Genomic DNA, 22,286 nt, shown 5'->3' with positions numbered 1-22,286 from the left:
TTTGATGTACGAATTAGAATTGATTCTTTTGACGACAGTATACTTGAGATTGATAGAAAACAGAATCCAGTTAAGAAAAATTAGGTGGTTGGGCTAATCTTGAGGTCTACTCGGTGTCTTCATCTGATTTAGTATGTGTTTATGCCCCATATATAAGGTGATTAAGTATAACGTGGCTAAATATCAGGAATTTTGTTCTCAAGTATATGGAGAGGAGTTAGGATTTGTCTTTTCATATCCCAGGACATTATTTATGATCTTTTTTTTAATCAGCAAATAAAATATATTACTCGATCAAAGCAGATATAAATACACTTGGACATACACGACCAAATAATATGTAGGTCAATGCAAAATAGTCTTTAACTACTAGGTATTAGAACAAACATCTGTAAAAAAGAAATACAACATAATAAACCTCATGATTATAATGCATTATGAGCAAATAGATAACGAAAATATTGTTGGTCATGCAGCTGGATCATGAAAATGTCCTGTCAATATCTGGTGGAGAGCTCTCAAACATCATAGCATTCCCTGACAGTTCAAATGTGATAAATTGTCGTAAAGAAAGCTAAACTCTTCGCCTTTGTAATCCCTAAAGTCAGTGTTCTAAATGGCGGTTGAGGCGGCCGCCTAGGCACCACACCGCCTAAGCATGAGGCATGTGTTTTAGGCGACCTCAAGCTATACGGCGTTGGGCAGACGGTCGAGGCGGTTGGAGGCGTTGGGCAGGCGGTCGAGGCGGGTGGAGGCAGTGAGCAGGCGGGCGAGGCGGGCCAGGTGAGAGGCAGTCAACATTTTTAAATTGTCGTCAACAAATTTTAAAACCTAGTCAAAGTCAACTAATTTTAATTCTCAAAACCCTAGCACACCCAAGTCTCAACCACTGAGCCCACTGCCCACCACACACTGTCTGCCGCCTGCTGCTCGCCGTCCTTCCCGCCAGCAACAAGATTCTTTAGGTTAGACATTGCTTATTTATTATTTATCATACTTTTTTATAATATTTCCGATTTTGTGATTTCAAAAATCAAATTTGTTGTTTTTTCCCCCCTATTATTATTGATTTATTGTTGAAGATTAATGGGGAAAAAAGATAAACAACCGGAGTCCGCAATCGATCCAACAAAGGCAAGACAACAAACCATAAATGATGCGTTGAAGTTAAAGTTTACAAATGATGTGCATGAGTATGTTGCTAGACGGATATACGAAACGGGGGTTTCTTTTCATTAAATTGACAATCAAAGTTTTAGACAACTTGTCGAGGCGATTGGCCAATTCGGTCCGGGCTACAAACCTCCAAGTCAATATCTTTTAAGAAAGCCACTTTTGAAGCAAGAAGTTGAGAGGACCGAATTTCTCTAAAAAAAAACATAAAGAAGAGTGCATGAAAAATGGATGTTCAATAATGACCGATGCATGGACCGATCGCAAGAGGATAAGCATTATGAATATATGTGTTAATTGCAAGCTAGACACTTCATTCCTTGGTTCTCTTGAAGAATCCATGGAGGCACACACAGAGTTTTATATATTTGAGTTTGTTGAAAAATATATCATTGAGATTGGCTCGCAACATGTTGTTTAAGTAGTGACGGACAATATTACAAACAATATGGCGGCGGTGGATTTATTGAAGGTTACACAACCTCAAATTTTTTGAACCTCTTGTGCGACTCATGCAATCAACCTCATGCTTGAAGCAATTGGAAAACTACTCAAGTTTAGCGGAATTCTTGAGAAAGCAAAGGCCTTAACTATATTCATCTATGCACATCATAGAACTTTGGCTATTATGAGGAAATATACCAAGAAGAGTGATATTGTGAAGCCCGTGGTGACTAGATTTGCTACTTCATTTTTGACTTTGGAAAGTCTCAAAGACAAGAAAGATTAATTGAGACTCATGTTCTGATGAATGGAGCAAAACAAAGTTAAGGAGTAGTGTGAAGGGGAAAGCGACGGAAGCGACGATAACAACTATATCTTTTTGGAATGGTGTTTCTTTGGTTTTGAATGTTTACACCCCTTTGGTGAAAGTTTTACGTCTTGTTGACGATGACAAGAAGCCCTTAATGGCCTTTTTATTGGGTGCTCTTAAACAAGCCAAAGAAGACATTAAAAAGTCTTTCAGAAAAGAGAAAAATGCCATCCCTATTTTGAAGATTATTGACCAGAAGTCTAAGGGTAGACTTGATAATCCTTTGCATGATGCATCTTACTTGTTGAATCCGTTTTTTTTACTTCAAATATTCAAGCATGTCAAATGACACAAATGTTATGAATGAGTTTCTGAATTGTGTTGAGATAATTTTTTCCACTGACGAGGATATGCAATCTACCATTGCTAATGATGAATTGTTGAAGTATAAGAGTAAATCTGGAAACTTTGGAAGAAAAATGGTGGTCACAACATATGAGAAGGTGGATGTGTACCATGACTTTGATCCGGGTAAATCCTTTATTTTTATTCATGTCAGTACATGTATTTTTTTACCCATCTTTGGTTTAATTATTGTTTTCCTCTTTGCTTTTTAAGTTGGATGGTGGTCCAATTATGGCTGTGACACTCCAAACTTACAAAAAATGGCAATGAGATTTCTCTATTTGACAAGTAGTTCATCGGGGTGTAAAAGAAATTGGGTAAATATTGAGAACTAATTCATAAATTATGTTATCTATCAATTTTTTTATTAATAACAATGGTTTTAATTTTTAGATACATACTAAGAAGAGGAACATGCTTGAGACATCAAGATTGAATGATCTTGTATATGTCAAATTCAATGCCAATCTTATGAAGAAGAAGAGTAAAAGAGAAATTGGTGGAGATTTGCTTCTATCCTCTCAAGCTAGTGAAGCTCAAGGTTGGCTTGTTGATGATGGTGATGAAGATGAGGTCGAGTAGGGTTCATGACTTACTTGGAGAATGGTAGCGGAGGCCTCAGGAGCGGATGAAGTGCTACAAGATTACAACCAACGAGGAGTGCAAGGAACATCCTCGTTAGAGAACTTGACGAAGATTTAGATACATCGGAGGAGGAGGATAAAGAAGATGTTGATTTTGAGTCCGATGATGAGAGGATTATAGATGTAGTAGATGGTGCATATTTAGATGATTTGAAAGATTAGTTATGTTTAGTCTAGTACTTGTTTTAATGATGGATTGAAACTTTGAAGTTTAAACTTAATTTTTTGGTAAAAGTAATTATATTACTTTGTTGGCATAACATCATTACTATGATAATGAATCTTTATTAATTATCATGTTAGTTTGCATTTATATAGTTATTTGCACATTATCTAGATGATATTATATTATATGAATCTTCTTTGTACTTAAACATTATTTAATTACACATCTTATATAAAAAACGATGACTATTTGTGATTATATTGTATGATTATATATGATTATCTATAAAAAAAAGTACTTAAAAAATTCAACCGTCTGGGCACCGCTTAGGCGGTAGGCGGTCACGGGCCCCCCCGCCATTGCCTCCGGCCATTTACAACATTGCCTAAAGTACCTCGGAATGATTTATTGAACCATTTGAGTGTGCTTATATCATATCTGATCTTCGTCCAATTCTTGACTTGTATTCATAGTTTTTTTGCTGAAACAACAATCAAAGAATAGATGATTCAGACCGTCAATACCTGTAATACAGAGGCTACAACTTTTATCCAGCACAAAAGACACATCTTCCTTGCGCACCAAGCCAAAGCGTGAAAGCATGCTTTGGAGTGAGATATGGACGTCATACCACTGAATCCCACGGAACAATCTGTCGGAGAGGTCTGAAGAACTAATAGGCCCTGCTAGAAGCCTGTGAGTGGTGTGAAAACCAAGAGTTAGCCTCAAAGTTGCGAGATCCAAAGAGTCTATACTAGCCAAAAGCTTTCCCTAATCATGAGAAGTTCTTGATAATTGGAGAATCCGAGCGCTTCACGGTCCAATCCCAAAGACCCACTCTAGAGAGATAAACATGATGCACCCATCAGAGATTTCTATCCGATTAAATGTAACCAAAGCACTTTTGAAAGTAGATTTATTCCAACTCTTAAGATCCTAAGCCCAACCCCTGATTTAGGATGACACAAAGAAGCCAAAGAAAGAGGAGGATGATTCGAGTTCCAGATGAAAAAACGACATAGGTTGTAGATACGATCAATGATGTCATAAGGGACTGTCATAATGGATAGCCAAAAACACACCACCCCTTTGTGGACCGATCTTATAAGCTCAATCTTCCCAACATAAGATAAGGACTTTGGAGGGCAAGAGTGCGGACAAGAAGTCATGCAATCCTTAAGAGTACTAAAATCAGAGCATAGACCTTCAACAGCTACATGAATACTCAGATATCTGAAGGGGAAAGCTCCGGCTGAGAACCCTGTGATACCTAGAAGATCAGAGCAAGTGATATAATAAATCTTGGCAATATAATTATTAGACTTAAGGTGATTAGCCCAAGCCCCGCACAGTTCCCAAACTCAAGCGAACACCTCGAGAGGACAGTAACCGAAGGGCTATCTGCTCTCGAGAATAAAAATCATCCGCATAGGCGAGATGTGTAGTATCAGTCCTCTAACAAAGTGGATGATAATTGTAATCAGAGTAAATAGTGCATCGTCGCTATCTCCATCACCGTCGTTGTGACCAAAGTCTTGTGATGGTGGAATGTACTCAGGCGAGTACTTCAGGACCTTGCCTAAACGTCGACGATGTGATGATCCAGCTGTATATGGATCATCAAAATGTGATGACGCTGCTAAAGCGCGTCCTCTGCTAGATGAGCCTTGACCATATAGAAATCGTCGGGATGTTTGTGGCTGTGGCTGCGGTAATACAGCGACGAGTCGACGGACCCGGTCCTCCAGAATCGTCATCCTATCCTTCAACGAAGCATTCTCATGCTGGGTCACCTCCAAAGTGGTCTGCGTGGCTTTCAAGTTAGATTGCGTCGCCTGCAGGTCGATATGGAGATGCTCATTAACGTTTTTTTGTGCCTCCCACTCTGTTCGCAGCCTCTCTGTATCCTGCGACCCTCTGTTGGAATTGCTCGAACCTCCACGTGGACGTCGAGCAATCTCTTCCGGATAGATCGTGGAGACCATGGAACCACAGCCATACATTCGTCATTTTTTCGGTCCACCGATGACCATGCTGAACATGGTGTTCACCTCTCCCGAAGTAGGCTGACTAGGAATCGTCCCATCGTCGAGGGGTGTCGAAGACTCATTTATGTAAGCCTGCATGGCTTGCTGTTTGAAAAAAAAAGATGTTATATAGAAACAGTATTTCCTAACACATGTTAAAATGATATAATTATAATTAAACATAATACTTATATCAACAAGTCGTGAACGCTCGTCGACAAACGATCCGTCGTCGTGTCGATGTGTGAATATATAACTCCCACGACGTTGGATGTCTACAATGTTGTTCTAGCTGCATTATTAATTCGATTGTATGTAATTAGAGACGATAAAATCATATATTTTAATAATAACCACAATGTTTAATAATGAAATATTAATATACTTACCAATTTCTGGCAATGTCCGCTGTAAGTCTTCGAGTCAGCAATGTGCTTTGTAGTCCCAGTCCCAGGTCCTGCTGGCTCGCTATTGTTGTTATCCTTGTTTTTGGCAGCCCTAGCCAGCCACCTCTCGTCACTCCACGCCAACATCCATGAAACCTAGCGTTCGTCGCTGACTGTTTGCGGATGACGACCAACACTCCTCGACGAGTGAATAGTGTGACGATACTGTGCAGCTACGTTCTTGTACCATAGTTGTCTGATGGTATCGTCGAGATGATCTGGCCATCTATATTTTTTCTGTCAATAAAATGCAAGACAATAATAATAAGATTTATTGTTACTATGACTTAAAATTAATTTTAAAACCATAAATCAGATTAAGCAATTACAATAAAAATCTATATAACAAAAATTACAATGAACTCCTCCCAATACCACTGTTGGTGGTCTTCAGTAACATGCTTCCTATGGCGGAGCAGCAACACGGATCACCTCTAGTTGATGGTCGTACTCCGATATGGGTCACAAATGACATGTAAGTTATAAATTATTTTTTTGTTTCTTTAGTCTCATTTTTTGGTAAAAAAATTTATATAATTGTCGTCACTAATTTTTAAAATTTCGTCATAGATGTCACGAACATCATCGCTCGAATACTGAACCTCTTCTGTTTCACTTTCAGTGCTGTTCAAGTCAATTTCTTTTTCGTACATAACATTAACATCGACTAGATTTTGAGACGTCAAAAGAAATTGAGTTGAAATGTCATGAGGTCTACTTTCGTTTTTTTGTAATGCATCGTTCTCATCAATTTGATTATGCTCAGTATTTGACTCAACATCAGTGACATAAGCCCGCCTACGTAGACTACTCACAAACATCCAATCTGATTCAGTTCTCTTTGATGTTGGATAAGTCAAATACACAACTTGCGAAGCTTGCGTAGCAAACACAAATGGTTCGTAATATCCCAGATTCTTTTTTCGATTCACATTAACAATTTTGTACTTTTTGTGTATGCGTGTGCCCAAGCGAGGATGAGTATCAAACCAGCAACACTTGAAAAGTACAACTTGTTTCATTGGTAGACCTGAATATTCAATTTCTATTATTTCTTCAATTTGCCCATAAAATTCAGTCACATTTCCGCTACTCATATGACAACTCACTTGAAGCCCCGAGTTATTTGTACCTTTGAACGAAGTCTCATGCACTGTGTGAAAGTTAAATCCATTGATGCAATAACCTAGGTAAGTCTTAACTTTCATCAAAGGTCCTCGTGCAACTTGTTTAATAATTGGATTTTCAATTTGAACATCCGGCGAGGTAGCCTACGATAAAAAGTTTAAAACTTTAAATCGCATTATTTAACAGTTTCTTGAAATATGTAAATAAAATTATAAATTGTCATTTATACATATTGATGAAACCACTGAAATAAATTGTTTTGGATGTACGCCTCGACTGAAGAGTCATTCATCTCTGGATATTCCATATGGATGTAATTCTCGTACATGATGCAATGCATTGAATACAATTAAAAATCTGAAACGAGTTTTTATATAATTTAATGAATGTTATATACATAATACCTGACAAATGGCTTTATTTCATTGCAATTGTGCAAAACATAATACCTGACAAATGGCTTCATTTGTTAGTCATCGCGATTTTGCATCTCCAATCTTTTTACCACGAGTGTGGAATATTTAAAGAATTTCTGAGTTGTTAGTGTCAACGTCTGCGCTTTCATGAGCTTTCCCAGTTTTCCGCCTTCTAATGTCCATTGAATCACTGAAATAATGCTGGCCGAATATAACAGCTTCCTTAACCAAGTACGCATTGTATATGGAACCCTCTACTCGTGCCTTGTTACGCACCGTGTTTTTCAATTTACGTAGATATCTTTCAAAGGGATACATCCACCTAAATTGTACAGGACCTATGATGCGTGCTTCATATGGTAATCGAGTCGAAAAAACTTGTGGAAAAAATCTTTTCTAACTTGCATATTATGATGAGAATCTGTTCAGTTAAACGTATCATATCACTTTGTTTAACATTCCGCGCTGATAAGTCTGCAAAGAATATACTCAACTCGGTAAGAGCCTCCCAAACATCTCGTGGTAATAACTCTTTGAATACAACAGGAATTAGTCGCTGCATGAATATGTGATAGTCATGACTCTTCATACCAAACATACGCAACTTGTTCATGTCTATACAGCGTGCCATTTTAGAAACATACCCATCAGATAATCTAACTTCTTTGAGTCTTCTAAAAAGCACTTGTCGGGCATGCTTGTCAAATGTGTAATTTGCTTTCGGATATTTGCCATCTGTTGTAGATGGATGCAACTCGGTTCTAATACTCATCTGAACAAGATCCGCTCGTAATTTGGCATTATCCTTCGTAGGCCCTTGAATATTACAAACTGTATTACATTGTCGAAGGCAATTTTCTCAATATGCATGACATCCAAGTTATGTCTTATAAGGTTCGTACTCCAATATGGAAGGTCCCAAAAAATACTCCATCTTCTCCAACCATATCTCGTCAAGTTACAAATTTCTTTAGTGATTGTGTCAGAGCCAATCTCATACGAAGGTTTAAAACCAAACTCGTCCAACTCATTGAGTAATTCATCCCCATGTTTAATGATAGGAGTCGACTGTAACACTTGTCTATCTCTGAGAAACATTGTCCTATTACGACGCAATGGGTGATCTTCAGGTAAAAACTTCCGATGATTGTCGAACCATGATGTCTTGCCACTACATGGCAAAGTAAAGGTGTCTGAATCTGACATGTAGTGAGGACATGTTTGTTTTCCGACAGTGCTCCAACCAGAGAACATTGTGTATGTGGGGAAATCGCTTATCGTCAACATCATACAATTTACCACCTTGGATGTGTATGAAAGACGAATACATGTTCTTGTCTGTGATTGCACCTGGACCGAGTAAACCCAAAGACAAACTGGACGTATTCCTTCAGCCGTTAATTGCTGAGCTTAAATCCTCTGGTGTAATGGTGTTCCCACGTACGACATTCACACAGCAAAATTTTAATATGCGATTGCTTTGATGTGGACGATAAGCGATTTCCCCGCATACGCAATGTTGTCTGGTTGGAGCACTGCCGGAAAACAAACATGTCCGATTCTGACGCCTTTACTTTGCCATGTAGTGGCAAGACATCATGGTTCGACAATCATCGGAAGTTTTTACCTGAAGATCACGCATTGCTTCGTAATAGGACAATGTTTCTCAGAGTTAGAGAAGTGTTGCAGTCGGCTCTTATCACTAAACATGGGGATGAATTACTCAATGAGATGGACGAGTTTTGTTTTAGACCTTCGTATGAGATTGACTCTGACACAATCACTAAGGAAATTTGTAACTTGACGAGATGTGGTTGGAGAAGATGGAGTATTTTTTGGGAGCTTCTGTCACGCCCCGGGACGGGGTTGATCGACATCGGCGTTGCTCTCAAATTTACATTCGAAAACAACAAGCCTCGGAAGTACAGAATTTCAGAAACCAGTCTTTTATTCATAATACTGAATATTCATTGTCTGATACAACTCAAATAATAATGTTTTACAGCGGAAATGTAAAACCAGAAAATACAATGTCTGAACAGATGCAGCGGAGTATAAAATATAAATCAGGACTGAGAACAACGATCTTCATCACCAGCCCCAGAACTGGATCTGCTCCTCTTCTTCTAACATTTCTTCAGTATTCTTATCTGAGATGGGTTTGGTGGGTGAGTGATATGGTTGTCACTCAGTAAGCAGGGGCGGGAATAACTCCCAGTTTTCAAACACCATTTTTACAGAAACAGTAATACAATAATATACAGAAAACTCTTATTTTCAGAATAGGAATCAGAATTCAGAAATCACAGGTTTCAGAACAGAAATCAGAATTAGTAAGCACTGAGCACGTTAGTGAATTTCGTGGCTAAACTGATATCAGTCCCCTATATGTTCTCTCCTCTAAGGGTTGAGGCCAGAATCAGAATTCAGAAATGTTCAGAATATATATTCCTACCATTAGTTCACTAAGGAGTTCCAGTGCTTCAAAATCATATATCAGAAATCAAACATTTAGAAACTGTGCTTTAAAACAGAAATTATAAAACTGATTTCAAGATATTTATACGTAAGCCCATTTACTGTAATTTACTAGAGTTTCGGTTGAAGTCTACTGGAAATCTGGTTGCTTTCGCTATTGGATTTTGCTGTTTGAACAAAAGCACTCTCTCTTAACTCGAAAATTCAAGTGATAATCTCAAGGTTTGTGTAACCCATTTCAGAGACTTGATGGTGTTATTTATAGGCCAAATTCTGAGTGTTAGCCTCCCTATTAATGACCATAATCTGCCATTAACAGCCTTTATTCCATGTTAATGCTTCAGTTACAAGTCTAAGCCGAAACAGTAACTGTCTGCTGGAATTCGCTCTTCTGCTGCTGGATTCTGTCTGCTGTAAAATACTATCTTCTGAAATATTAACTGCTGCTGGAATTGTTAGTTTCTGCTGGAATTTTTCATTGCTACTGAATATTGCTAGCTGCTGCAAAATGCTAGCTGCTGCTGCTGGAATTTCAGGTTCTCACAGCTTCCATATTGGAGTACGAACCTTATAAGACATAACTTGGATGTCATGCATATTGAGAAAATTGTCTTCGACAATGTAATACGGTTTGTAATATTCAAGGGCCTACGAAGGATAATGCTAAATTACGAGCGGATCTTGTTCAGATGAGTATTAGAACCGAGTTGCATCCATCTACAACAGACGGCAAATATCCGAAAGCAAATTACACACTTGACAAACATGCTTGACAAGTGCTTTTTAGATGGCTCAAAGAAGTTAGATTATCTGATGGGTATGTTTCTAAAATGGCGCGCTGTATAGACATGAACAAATTGCGTATGTTTGGTATAAAGAGTCATGACTGTCATGTATTCATGCAGCGACTAATTCCTGTTGTATTCAAAGAGTTATTACTACGAGATATTTGGGAGGCTCTTACCGAGTTGAGTATATTCTTTGCAGACTTAACAGCGCGGAATGTTAAACAAAGTGATATGATGCGTTTAACTGAACAGATTCTCATCATAATGTGCAAGTTAGAAAAGATTTTTCCCACAAGTTTTTTCGACTCGATTACCATATGAAGTACGCATCATGGGTCCTGTACAATTTAGGTGGATGTATCCTTTTGAAAGATATCTACGTAAATTGAAAAACACGGTGCGTAACAAGGCACGAGTAGAGGGTTCAATATGCAATGCGTACTTGGTTAAGGAGGCTGCTATATTCTGCCATCATTACTTCAGTGATTCAATGGACATTAGAAGGCGGAAAACTGGGAAAGCTCATGAAAGCACAGACGTTGACACTAACAACTCAGAACTTCTTTCAATATTCCGCACTCGTGGTAAGAAGATTGGAACTGCAAAATCGCGATGACTAACGAATGAAGAATATCATGCAGTTTCAACATATGTTTTGCACAATTGCAATGAAATAAAGCCATTTGTCAGGTATTATGTATATAACATTCATTAAATTATATAAAAACTCGTTTCAGATTTTTAATTGTATTCAATGCATTGCAGCATGTACGAGAATTACATCTGTATGGAATATCCAGAGATGAATGACTCTTCAGTCGAGGCGTACATCCAAAACAATTTATTTCAGTGGTTTCATCAATATGTATAAATGACAATTTATAATTTTATTTACATATTTCAATAAACTGTTAAATAATGCAATTTAAAGTTTTAAACTTTTTTATCGTAGGCTACCTCGCCGGATGTTCAAATTGAAAATCCAATTATTAAACAAGTTGCACGAGGACCTGGGATACTACTTAAGACTTACCGAGGTTATTGCATCAATGGATTTAACTTTCATACAATGCATGACACTTCGTTCAAAGGTACAAATAACTCGGGGCTTCAAGTGAGTTGTCATATGACTAGCGGAAATGTGACTGAATTTTATTGAAGAAATAATAGGAATTGAATACTCAGGTCTATCAATGAAATAAATTGTACTTTTCAAGTGTTGCTGGTACCTCGCTTGGGCACACGTATACACAAAAAGTACAAAATTGTTGATGTGAATCGAAAAAAGAATCTGGGATACTACGAACCATTTGTGTTTGCTACGCAAGCTTCGCAAGTTGTGTATTTGACTTATCCAACAACAAAGAGACCTGAATCAGATTGGATGTATGTGAGTAGTCTACGTAGGCGAGCATATGTCACTGATGTTGAGTCAAATACTGAGCATAATCAAATTGATGCGAACGATGCATTTCAAAACAACGAAAGTAGACCTCATGACATTTCAACTCAATTTCTTTTGACGTCTCAAAATCTAGATGATGTTAATGTTATGTACGACAATGAAAATGACTTGAACAGCACTGAAAGTGAAACAGAAGAGGTTCAGTATTCGCTCGACGATGTTCGTGAAATCTACGACGAAAGTGAATAGGGTTGGGGTTTTGATGATTGAATTGTAATTTGGATAAAATATATTTTATTTTGTGCACATAATTATTGAATCGTTTGCATACATAGATTATGTACGCATATATGGCGGAGTAGCAACACGGATCACCTCCGGTTGATGGTCGTACTTCGATATGGGTCACAGATGACATGTAAGTTATAAATTTATTTTTTTGTTTCTTTAGTCTCGTTTTTTGGTAAAAAAATTTATATAATTGTCGTCGTTAATTTTTAAAATTTCGATAACAGATTTATGCCGGAGCACAATAAGTTTATCCAGTTCATTACTGTTCAGTTTTCGTTAAAGACATGCGACGAAGGGTATTCATGGAAGCATGTTACTGAAGACTTAATTGACTAACACTTTCTCTATTTTTTGTGTTTGACAAAATCTACACATATGGTTAGAAAAACTGAAGTCATATAACTGCAACAGAATATGTACAATGAACAAGCTAGTAGATTAAATGATAAGCTAACACTATCTATGATAAGAATCTTTGTGGCTACTTTAGTGCTTGCTGGATGATTCAGTTTGTCTCTTCTGATCAGTTAATTTATGAGGTTCTCTAGAGTCTCCATTTTTATGATTGCTTGACTGACTCACTTCCTTTTTTTGTCTAAAATGTCGGCCAGTTGAGTACTTACACCATCAATCTTGGATGACAACTGAGAGTGAACATCTTCGATCTTCACATCCAACAGAAAGTTGCTGATTGGAATCTGTCCGCCAAGATGAGTTGTAGTGGCAGCTTGTGCTTTCTTAACATGTTCGACCTGAGAAAATAAGGCTATAATATGCTAGACAAAGAATGAACTTCATTAATCATTTTGTTCCTGAAGTTGTCGACTGTGTCGAACGATTCTAGTTGTCCTATGTGAAGTTTACCGAGCTTAAAGGTGATTAAAGCGAGACTGATATTATCAAACGTGTGCTCTTCAGGTATATCTTAGGAGAGCTCATCAGTCCAGGAATGTCTTTTGATCTAGTGTCTGGAGGAGTCAGGGTCAAAGACATATCTTCCACATGACCAGATTTATCAATCAACAAAGTTTCATCAGTTTGGTTGATGGTAGATGGTCCAGGTTGATCAGTTAATAGAGTGTACTCATCCTGATTGATTTGATCAACACTTTTTATTTCTTCAGTCTCGACATTTTCTCATTATTTTGAAAAGATTTGATTTATCAATCAACAAAGTTTCATCAATTTGGTTGATCGTAGATGGTCCTGGTTGATCAGTTAACAGAGTGTACTCATCCTGATTGATTTGATCAACAATTTCTATTTCTTCAGTCTCGACATTTTCTTGATTATTTTGAAGAGATTTGAGTGACTGAGGGTTATTCTTCTATTAAATCTTCAACCTTTGATGGATTGACTTCTTTTGGCATAAAAATCTCAAGAACTACCTCTGGAATTGTAAGTTGTTCAGAAATTGGCTGGAAGGTAGGCAGTTTACCTATAACTTCCTCAAGCTGCTCCTCGTCCCATTTGCAAGAGAAACTTCTGGTGCAGAAGGAGGTGGAATGACTTCTGATTGGGAAGGTGGAGATAATCTGATTTGAGTTTGATCTATAGGCAAACTATTGGATGGTTCAACTGACTTTTCAGTTGGAGCATCAGCTTGACCAGAACCTGATTGTTTTAGCTCGTCGAGTGCTTTATAGAAGAAGTGTGTTATAGAAATTGCACGATTTTTTAATAGGTATGAAAATTAAATAGACATCCCAGACTTCGTATGTTTATAGAAGTTGCACGATTTTTTCTTGCTAATCCGATTGTTGGAACACGCGCTCATGCTGCGTCTATGAGACCAATTTTTGAAAAAGAATATATGAAATGTACGAAAATGTAATTTGTAGGGATGTTAATTATCCAAGCTATTCGGAACTCGGTTCAATAAAAATCTTGTTTAAGATCGTTCGTTAAGTTTATCGAGCCGAGCTCGACTTTAAGGATATTCGGTTCGTAAACTCGCGAACCTGTTCTCGAACTCGAGCTCGGCCATTTAACAATTTGATGATGGTACGTAGGATTTATGTACTTGGTTTCTTACGGATTTGGAATTAAGTCATATGATAACTTGATTTTTCAATATAATTATATCCATATTTTTCAAACAAAAAATAAATCATAATAAGATTTATATTGCTAAAATAATTTTTTAAAAAAATTTCAAATTCCAAATAATTATATAAATCAAACCAAAAAAAATTAAATTTTAAATTTGAGAAGTAATTTTTTAAAAGGAATATATAAATAATAAAAAATTTTAAAATATTAATTTCATTAGGTAAAATGTATTTTTGATATTTTACATGGAGTTTCGATATAAATAAAACTTTGAATAAAATATTGGTTTTTAAGGTAATTTAGTAAAATATCAACTATTGTTGGGTTGAGAAACACAAACAATCTTGATTTTGATGATGACAAAATTTGTTATTGTGTTTCTAACATATTACACAAGTGTGAAGTTGCTAACTCAAGATGAAAGCTGAAACTCGAATTTAGTCAAATTGAAAATCTGGCAAGCTTCAGTGTTTCAATTATATCTTGCAGCCCAGTGATGCAAATGACCATTTGTTGAGACGACTAAACAGAAAATTCAATTTGGGACAAGTCGTATTTCAAGTCAGTTGAGCTAAATCGGGTGTTATCTAGGCAAACTATGGTTGCAAGACCAAATTGATTGCACAAAAACAGCAATCACTTGGGCATGAATAGTAGCAGTATTTTGGGTCAGCCTGATCAACTCGGTTATTCAAATGAAACGATGATCTACAAAACATATTCACATGTCAAAGTCTGAATCGGAGTGTAAGATTCTGATAAATGACGATGAAGATATGAGTTCAGCGCAAACTTTGCTGATTTCAGCAGACCTCATCAGTTGGTTCATTTGAGCAGTTGACCAGGTTCAGTTGAGCAGGGAAGCTAAAATGACCAGTTTAGCATATGAGAAAAACTGAATCAGTTGACCAGTTGAGCAGACCAAAACTGAACCAGTTGACCAATTTAGCAAGAGCAAAACTGAATGACCAGTTTATGCTCGAGAAAATGTCCAGCAACAATACAGAAACTTTCCAAACGGTCATATTCTTGTATCTAACGTATATATCATTGTTGGAGCCTATAAATACATCTTGAAGATCAAATACAAGCTCTAGAAGGAAATTCAAAGCATAAGCAACCTATATGAAGAAATGAGCTAGAATGAGAGCAAACCCAATGTGTAAGGATGCATTTGAGAGATAAATACACTATAAATGATTAAATCATCACACACTATCACTCACATATACATGAGAGTTGAATTTCAAAGTTTAGTTGAGTAAGTCTTCACACAAAAACATTAAAGATTGTGTTTGTAATCTTGGCATAAGAGACATTAAACATTATGCGGATTGTGCGTCCGCAATTTCAATTAAGCAAGAGATAAGTCTTAAGTTGAAATGAGTTTGTACTAGGAGTTGTATAAATCAAAATCTTCTAGTTGATCATTCCCAAGGAGAAGAAGTGGTGACGTATGAGTTGTTAATCTCGAAACATTCATAAACAAATTCGTATCTATTTATTTATTGCATTTATTTATCATTTCTATTATTTATAAGATGCATTGTTGAAGCATTTTATATTTATTTCAAATATCAAAATATTGAATACTAAGTGTTTGATAAAATGTTTCAACCAAAATATTTTTTTACTCATTCAACTTGCATATTTTTGAAATATTTTACAAAATGTTTAATCGGTTTCTACGAATGATTATTTTGAGTCTCTTTCGTTTGGTTTGAAAACCAAACACGATATAATTTATTGGTGTTCAATATTACAAGAACCGAGTTATTGCAGCACAACGAATATCTCTCAATCGATCTTATCAACTACTTTGATCATATGCTTGTTCTTGAGATACGTGTGCAAATTTTATATAAAAAAGGTAAGGATTAGGATATCTGTTAAATTTTCATAAAAGCGAAACGTGTATTTTCAATATTTCATACAAAATTTCGTAAAAAAAAATAATTATTTTGCATCGCGACTGTAATAAATGTTTATTATTACAATTTGAATATAAATTGAAATCCTGATTTTGGCTGTATTTTGAGCCATTTCTGTGTTTGAGACTACAGTTTGTACAAATACAACGATATTAACTGTGGGTGATCTTGTAATACAGTCAAATTCCCTTGCCCAAATGATATCTATTTATAGCCACAAGAACATGAATAATAATTGTGACAAAAAAGCCTACCCAAAATTCCGCTGGACCATTCACATATATTTTCTACCCTTGAATTTCAGTTCTTGCATATGACAAAACTCCAGTGCGCGTGTCTCTGTGTTAGGTAGAAGGGATGTTTTTGGGCAAAAACTCTTCAACCACGAGCTCATGTATTTTTAAATTATAGGTTTATCGAATTTGTATTGTTTAATTTTTCAGCTTCTAGCGTTTCATCCCTTTTCTTATATTACGACGGATGGAGTATTGTTGTAACGTATATTCGAATTCACGTCTATCTAGACGAGAAGAAGTTTATGTCACTACACTATAAAATTGTTGCATTTCATCTTCTATCTAGCTTAAATAAAATCATGTATAACAAAAAAAAATTTCCCAGGTGTATAAAATTCCAAGGCGTGAATGGTCATTCAAATGATTTGAGCTTTTGTTTGTTTTTGGTTTTTTAATTTTGACAAAAACTTGTGTGAGACGGTCTCACGGATCGTATTTTGTGAGACGAATCTCTTATTTGAGTCATTCATGAAAAAGTATTACTTTTTATGCTAAGAGTAATATTTTTTTTTTTGTGAATATCGGTAGGATTAACTCATCTCACAGATAAAGATTCGTGAGACTGTCTCTCGTTCAAACCTTCAAAATATTTCTAGATAACTACGGGAAATTTTCAATGACGAACGATTATTTTCAAAAATATTCGTAGGCTGTTGCACAATAAACGGACAAAATGGTTTCGCAATTTGTGTGTTTTTTTTGGTTGGTATGGGGTCAAGATTTGAAAATCATGTACTTGATTGGGAACGAATTACGATACCTTTTCTTTCCCTATGTATACAATATGATAATGCTTTGTATTTTATTTTGGTGTTAAATCTTTGAATTCAGATCTTTGATTGGAATGAGTGGGGACGATGATTAAAATTGAGTCATCTAAGAATATTAAAATACCATTAAACAAATATCCTCACTTACTTATGTAAATCGTATCGGACGAACATGTGTGACAGACTCTCATCTTAGAAAAAGTGTTGATAGAGATAAATATAATCGAAGTCATGATCACACTGATCAAATATTCACATATTTTATCAACTCGGACGCACATTTATGGACATATAGATGTCAAATTTTTTCTTATGCATTGGAGTGTGAAGGTAATTTATCCACAAGAAACTACATAATAGGAAACACATGTAAATCAAGTGATGTCAAATATCCAACCACAAATTACATAAACTTCATGAAATAAAATTCATTTGGTCTTTGTGTAGCCATATTCTACGAACTCATGGTGTCTATTTACTTCGTATTTAGGGATTCAAGAGTAAAATAGGGAGGAGAATCGTCAAATTCCACACTTGAGCCCCACCACGAAACACCAATATTGGAGAGATGATTTGACGTAACTTTTATCTTGTATGCATAATAGTAAACATGAAAGGAAATTTCATTGTGTAATTTGATTGAATGACCTTTAACTTCTCTATTGAGTGACTCAAAAGATGGGATAAACATGGATTATTCTATATTTTGATGTACAAAAAAAATCTATAAATCACTTATCATAACTATCTTTCATTATTTGATCGATATAAGATAAAGAGAATATACAAAGTCATTGGAGCGATATACAAAAGAATCTATAACTCACTTATCATAACTAGCTTTCATTATTTATTTCAAAAAATCTTGCAAACTAACAATTGATTGGGAGAAGGGATTTAAAAATTTGTTAGCTTTCATAATTTATTTCAAAGAATCTTGCAAACTAGCAATTGATTGGCAAAAGGGATTTAAAAATGTTGCCAACGTAGATGTGTTAAATTGGCAACCACAATTGCCAGATCAATCCTAGATTAAGAACAAATTTTCATCTGAGTTTATTTAGATATGTTAGGATCTTATCACATTAAAATAAAAAAACATTAAACCTTAAAATATTTGATGAATCCTCAGATTGGTTGGTGGGAGATTTCAAGAAATGTGATTTCGTGGCTTAGTTTTTGACCATTCATTTAACAATGCTCCGACATCCAACACATCTCGATTGTGATTGGATTTTATGGTACAAGTCTTGTAAACTCAAAATAAATGCATAGATGTCACTTTCTTCTATTTAAAATCAATAAATATGAAGTATCTAGAGAAAACTACATTAATCTTCAAAATACTACATTAAGTAATTTTTTTTTGTTTCGAAATTTTGATTCTGTATATTTGTTAAATTTGATCGTAGATGTTATCGAATGTTAGTTTTAAACCCTAGTTTTTGTTTTTTTTTAAAAAAAATTTTTTTTTTTGTTAATTTTAAAAAATGACATGGATGTGACGTTGATCTACTTAATGCTAATATAACAACGCTCACCGTGTAATTTAACATAAAACATCGCAATAAAAATAATTAAAATTATCAAAAATTAAAAATTACATAATTAAAAACTAGTTTTCACGACATCGAAGAAAAAAATTGTAATTTTTTCCCCTTAATTCAACCTCACATAATTTTATTTTCATTGTGTCTTTAGCATGTTTATATCGTTTATATCTAATCTATACTAATATGTCCATTTAAGGATACATAAGAGTTTAATGTTTCATATATCTTGAAAGAACCATTGAATCTAGTGATGCACGAGATGGGAGGTCATCAAAGTTTTATTCATGTTATTCATACGGGTAGTGTTTTTAGTCGTTAAATACATGTTTAGTCTTATCTACTCAACATATGATATATATACTAAGTGTATAAATCATGATAACTCATTCAACCATGATATATGGATGAGTGGTCACGATTCATCATTCAACATATATATTATGTATTGAGTGGACGAAGATCAAAAGTAGTCACCTTCATCCTACATTTTAATTTTCTTTTATGCAATAACACTTTAACCATCTAATATTATAATTTTAATTATCACTATTTTAAGTGAAATTTTGAAAGAATGGTCAATTATGTATGTCCAACAATAATTCAATCGGTCTTTACCAATTAAATGTTCTCATTTTCATTTATTATTATTAATTGAAATTTTTTTGGAAGTATTCATATACCCAGCTATATTTTACTCTTTTATTCAGTTAAGTCTGTGTCTACTTAAAGCTGGGAAGAGTTTCCATTTTCCTTCAATGGCTTCAGCAACTTTACTAAAGAATTTCAATTACAATTCACCCCAACAGCCCATGTTTAATATTATAGAAGCTCCGCTTAATTTCACGTCTTTTGCTCAGAATAATTCTCCATTCAAAGATTTATCCTTCTCATCTTACCTCAAGCCCAAGGATAAACAAAATGAGACTAATTCCCCTATTGATGACACGGAAATAAGTATTTTTGATGCGCAGAAGTATTTCAGCGAGACCAATGACTCGAAAAGCTACCAGAAGAAAAAGATTCAGCAGAAGCAGAAAGAGGTATCTGAACAAGATTCGGTATCGATTCAAAGGCAGTCATCTGTGAATTCTTCTGCCGATGGATATGGCAAGAATTTTAGATCAAGATCGTTTAAGACGACGCCTACAGCTTCATCAGAGGCGAGCTGGAACAGCCAAACGGGGCTCTTGGCGAATCCTCCGGGTTCGGTTGGCGTCTCGTTGAAGAATTTCGAGATAGATGGATCCAAGAAACGAAACTCGTCCGGGAAAAAGTGGTTCTTGAGCCCGAAAAGCTGCTGCATTGGGAAAAAATCTGTCCAGGTTAAGGAAACAACATCGGAGAACGAGAATCCAGGGCCTGTTTTGATCAAAGAAGATGCTGAAAACATCAGTAACATGGATTCAATTATCCACAAGGGTCCGAACCCTGGGAAATATCTTGCATCAATCCAAGCACCACGTCAGCACCGCGTTTCGGCATCGGGCAGGCCTTTTCTCGATGGAGTAGGACCTTTCTCGTTTCCGATTTTGAACCCTTCGAACCAGGGTAACAAGCCTGGATTGAAGGATATTGTAAAGAAACCAAATGTGAGTGTCCTCGAAGATCAGCCCCGGAAATCTTTGGAAGTTTTCCAGGCAATGCTGGAACTTTCATCGGCTTTACGACCAGATCATAATTCTATGCTGAATCGAGGACAATTCAAGATTCCGGGAAGCCCGATTGCTCGTGTTACGAACATGGATGACGATGTTGGAAGCGACGCGAGCTCGGACTTGTTCGAGATCGAAAGCTTGTCGACCCCAACTTCATATCCAATGTACCGTCGGAGGGATTCCCTGGAAGAATCTGCTCCTCCTACTTTCAGTGCAAAAAGATTTTCTTCTGGACATGGGATTACTATTAACAACAGTAGTGTCCAGTTTGATACGAGGAGCTTCGATGAGCCGCCTACGCCTAGCGTGGCGGCGACTGAGTGCTACGCTCCGAGTGAAGTGAGCATTGATTGGAGTGTCACCACGGCCGAGGGCTTCGACAAGGCGAGCGTCACCAATTTCTCAGTGTCCGCTTCGGAAATTGGGAATGTTGATTTCTTGCGAGAGACGATGCAGCAGCATCAGCTGGAGGAGGGAGTTTGCGGCGACGCCGGGAAGAGGAAGGGAAACGGGGGGCTGTTGCTGATGGGATGCAGACAGGAGAAGGCGGTGAGCGTGGGCCCGCAGCCGGTGAAATGTGTGGCGGAGGGTCCACCGATTTTCCCACTGCACGTGGGCGGTAGGCCACCGCGGGCTCACAAGACGACGGGGGTGGCGGGTGGTGGCTCTAACGCGGCGCGGCTGTCGCTTGCTTTTGCAGCATGAGATTTCGTGCATGTCAGGTGGTGGCAAACGGGACGTGTTTGGGGTTCTTGAATTCGTAGGTAATATTTGACTAATAAGTAATATGTGGGAGAGTTTATTATTTTATGTTTGGGATATTGTTATCAAATTCATATGCTAGAATAATCGAATAATAAAATTGATCAATTTGCACAATCATTATAAGCAAAAACTTGTATAAGACGATATCACAGGTCGTATTTTTTGAGACGGATATCTTATTTGGATCATCCATGAAAAAATATTATTTTTTATGCTAAGAGTATTACTTTTTATTGTGAATATCGGTAGGGTTGACCCATCTTACAGATAAAAATTCGTGAGACTGTTTAACAAGAGACTTACTCATCATCATATGCTAATTATATATAGTATATATTTTCACATGTTCGCATAATTTAATTTTTTTGAAAAAAACTTATAATAGAGGAACCAAAGAATGTGAGCTTTTAGATTAAATAAAAAGAAATCAGAGAAAAATAGAAAAAGATTATTAATTAATAAGATCATACCATTAAAGTTACATGATAAATATTATATCAGAGTAAAAATGAAAATAAACTTTGTTGACATATTGACCATCAAAGTTGTTAATATAATGTGTTCACATATCTATACATATTATAAAAGTGTGAACCAAGGTCAAAGTTTTTCTATTGTGTATTTTCAACTTTGTCTTTTGTTTGTACATACAGGAGAAATTTAATGAGGATATTTTTGTAAAATCAATTATTATGATCAGGACAAAATTGTCAAACTACATTTATGCTAGATAATGATCAAGTTGCCAAGAAAGCTAAAAGTCTAAAATTATTTGATTTTTACTTTCTTGTAGATGAATTGAACAAACTTTTTCCACAAAAAATATTAATTTAAAAAGATTGAAATACCAAAATATATTAGTCTTATTTGCTTATAGATGAAGTGAAAATAATTTTTTCACAAAAAACTTAATTTGTAGATTTTTTCACAAAAAAGTTAATTTGTAGAAGATTAAATACCAAGATTCTTTGGTTTTATTTGCCTGTAAATAAAGTGAAAATATTTTTTTCAAAAAAAAATTAATTTGTATAAGAATATGATTTTAAATATCTTTTATTTTACGTTAATTAAGATTAATTATTTTAAAACGAATAATTAAACTAATGAAGCCAAATAATTAAACTAATTTTCTTTTTGTTTTAC

The 22,286-nt window shown here is 35.8% G+C and overlaps 2 protein-coding genes across 2 annotated transcripts; both read left to right on the top strand.

Moving 5' to 3' along the window:
• The first annotated feature begins 477 nt into the window (after positions 1 to 477).
• LOC140991686 (uncharacterized) lies at positions 478 to 13,873 on the top strand. The gene is made up of 5 exons (XM_073461784.1): positions 478 to 2,458; positions 2,546 to 2,649; positions 2,726 to 6,090; positions 12,166 to 12,248; positions 12,733 to 13,873. Exons 1-3 carry the CDS (start codon positions 2,266 to 2,268, stop codon positions 2,912 to 2,914), a joined length of 486 nt encoding a protein of 161 aa, XP_073317885.1. The 5' UTR covers positions 478 to 2,265; the 3' UTR covers positions 2,915 to 6,090; positions 12,166 to 12,248; positions 12,733 to 13,873.
• A 5,550-nt stretch (positions 13,874 to 19,423) lies between these two features.
• LOC140990946 (protein PHYTOCHROME KINASE SUBSTRATE 4-like) lies at positions 19,424 to 21,247 on the top strand. The gene has a single exon (XM_073460835.1). It carries the CDS (start codon positions 19,479 to 19,481, stop codon positions 21,081 to 21,083), a length of 1,605 nt encoding a protein of 534 aa, XP_073316936.1. The 5' UTR covers positions 19,424 to 19,478; the 3' UTR covers positions 21,084 to 21,247.
• The last annotated feature ends 1,039 nt before the right edge of the window (positions 21,248 to 22,286 follow it).

The sequence above is a fragment of the Primulina huaijiensis genome, chromosome 13 (assembly GCF_012295235.1).
Source record: "Primulina huaijiensis isolate GDHJ02 chromosome 13, ASM1229523v2, whole genome shotgun sequence".
NCBI lineage: Eukaryota > Viridiplantae > Streptophyta > Magnoliopsida > Lamiales > Gesneriaceae > Primulina > Primulina huaijiensis.
Note: the sequence above shows the minus strand (reverse complement) of the source record. Positions and strands in the feature narration are given on the sequence as shown.

Coding starts and splice junctions, on each gene's coding strand:
- LOC140991686 (XM_073461784.1), top strand. CDS start 2,266: ATGTCAAATGACACAAATGTTATGAATGAGTTTCTGAATTGTGTTGAG. Junction 2,459..2,545: donor GTACCATGACTTTGATCCGG/GTAAATCCTTTA, acceptor TTGCTTTTTAAG/TTGGATGGTGGTCCAATTAT. Junction 2,650..2,725: donor CGGGGTGTAAAAGAAATTGG/GTAAATATTGAG, acceptor TTTAATTTTTAG/ATACATACTAAGAAGAGGAA.
- LOC140990946 (XM_073460835.1), top strand. CDS start 19,479: ATGGCTTCAGCAACTTTACTAAAGAATTTCAATTACAATTCACCCCAA.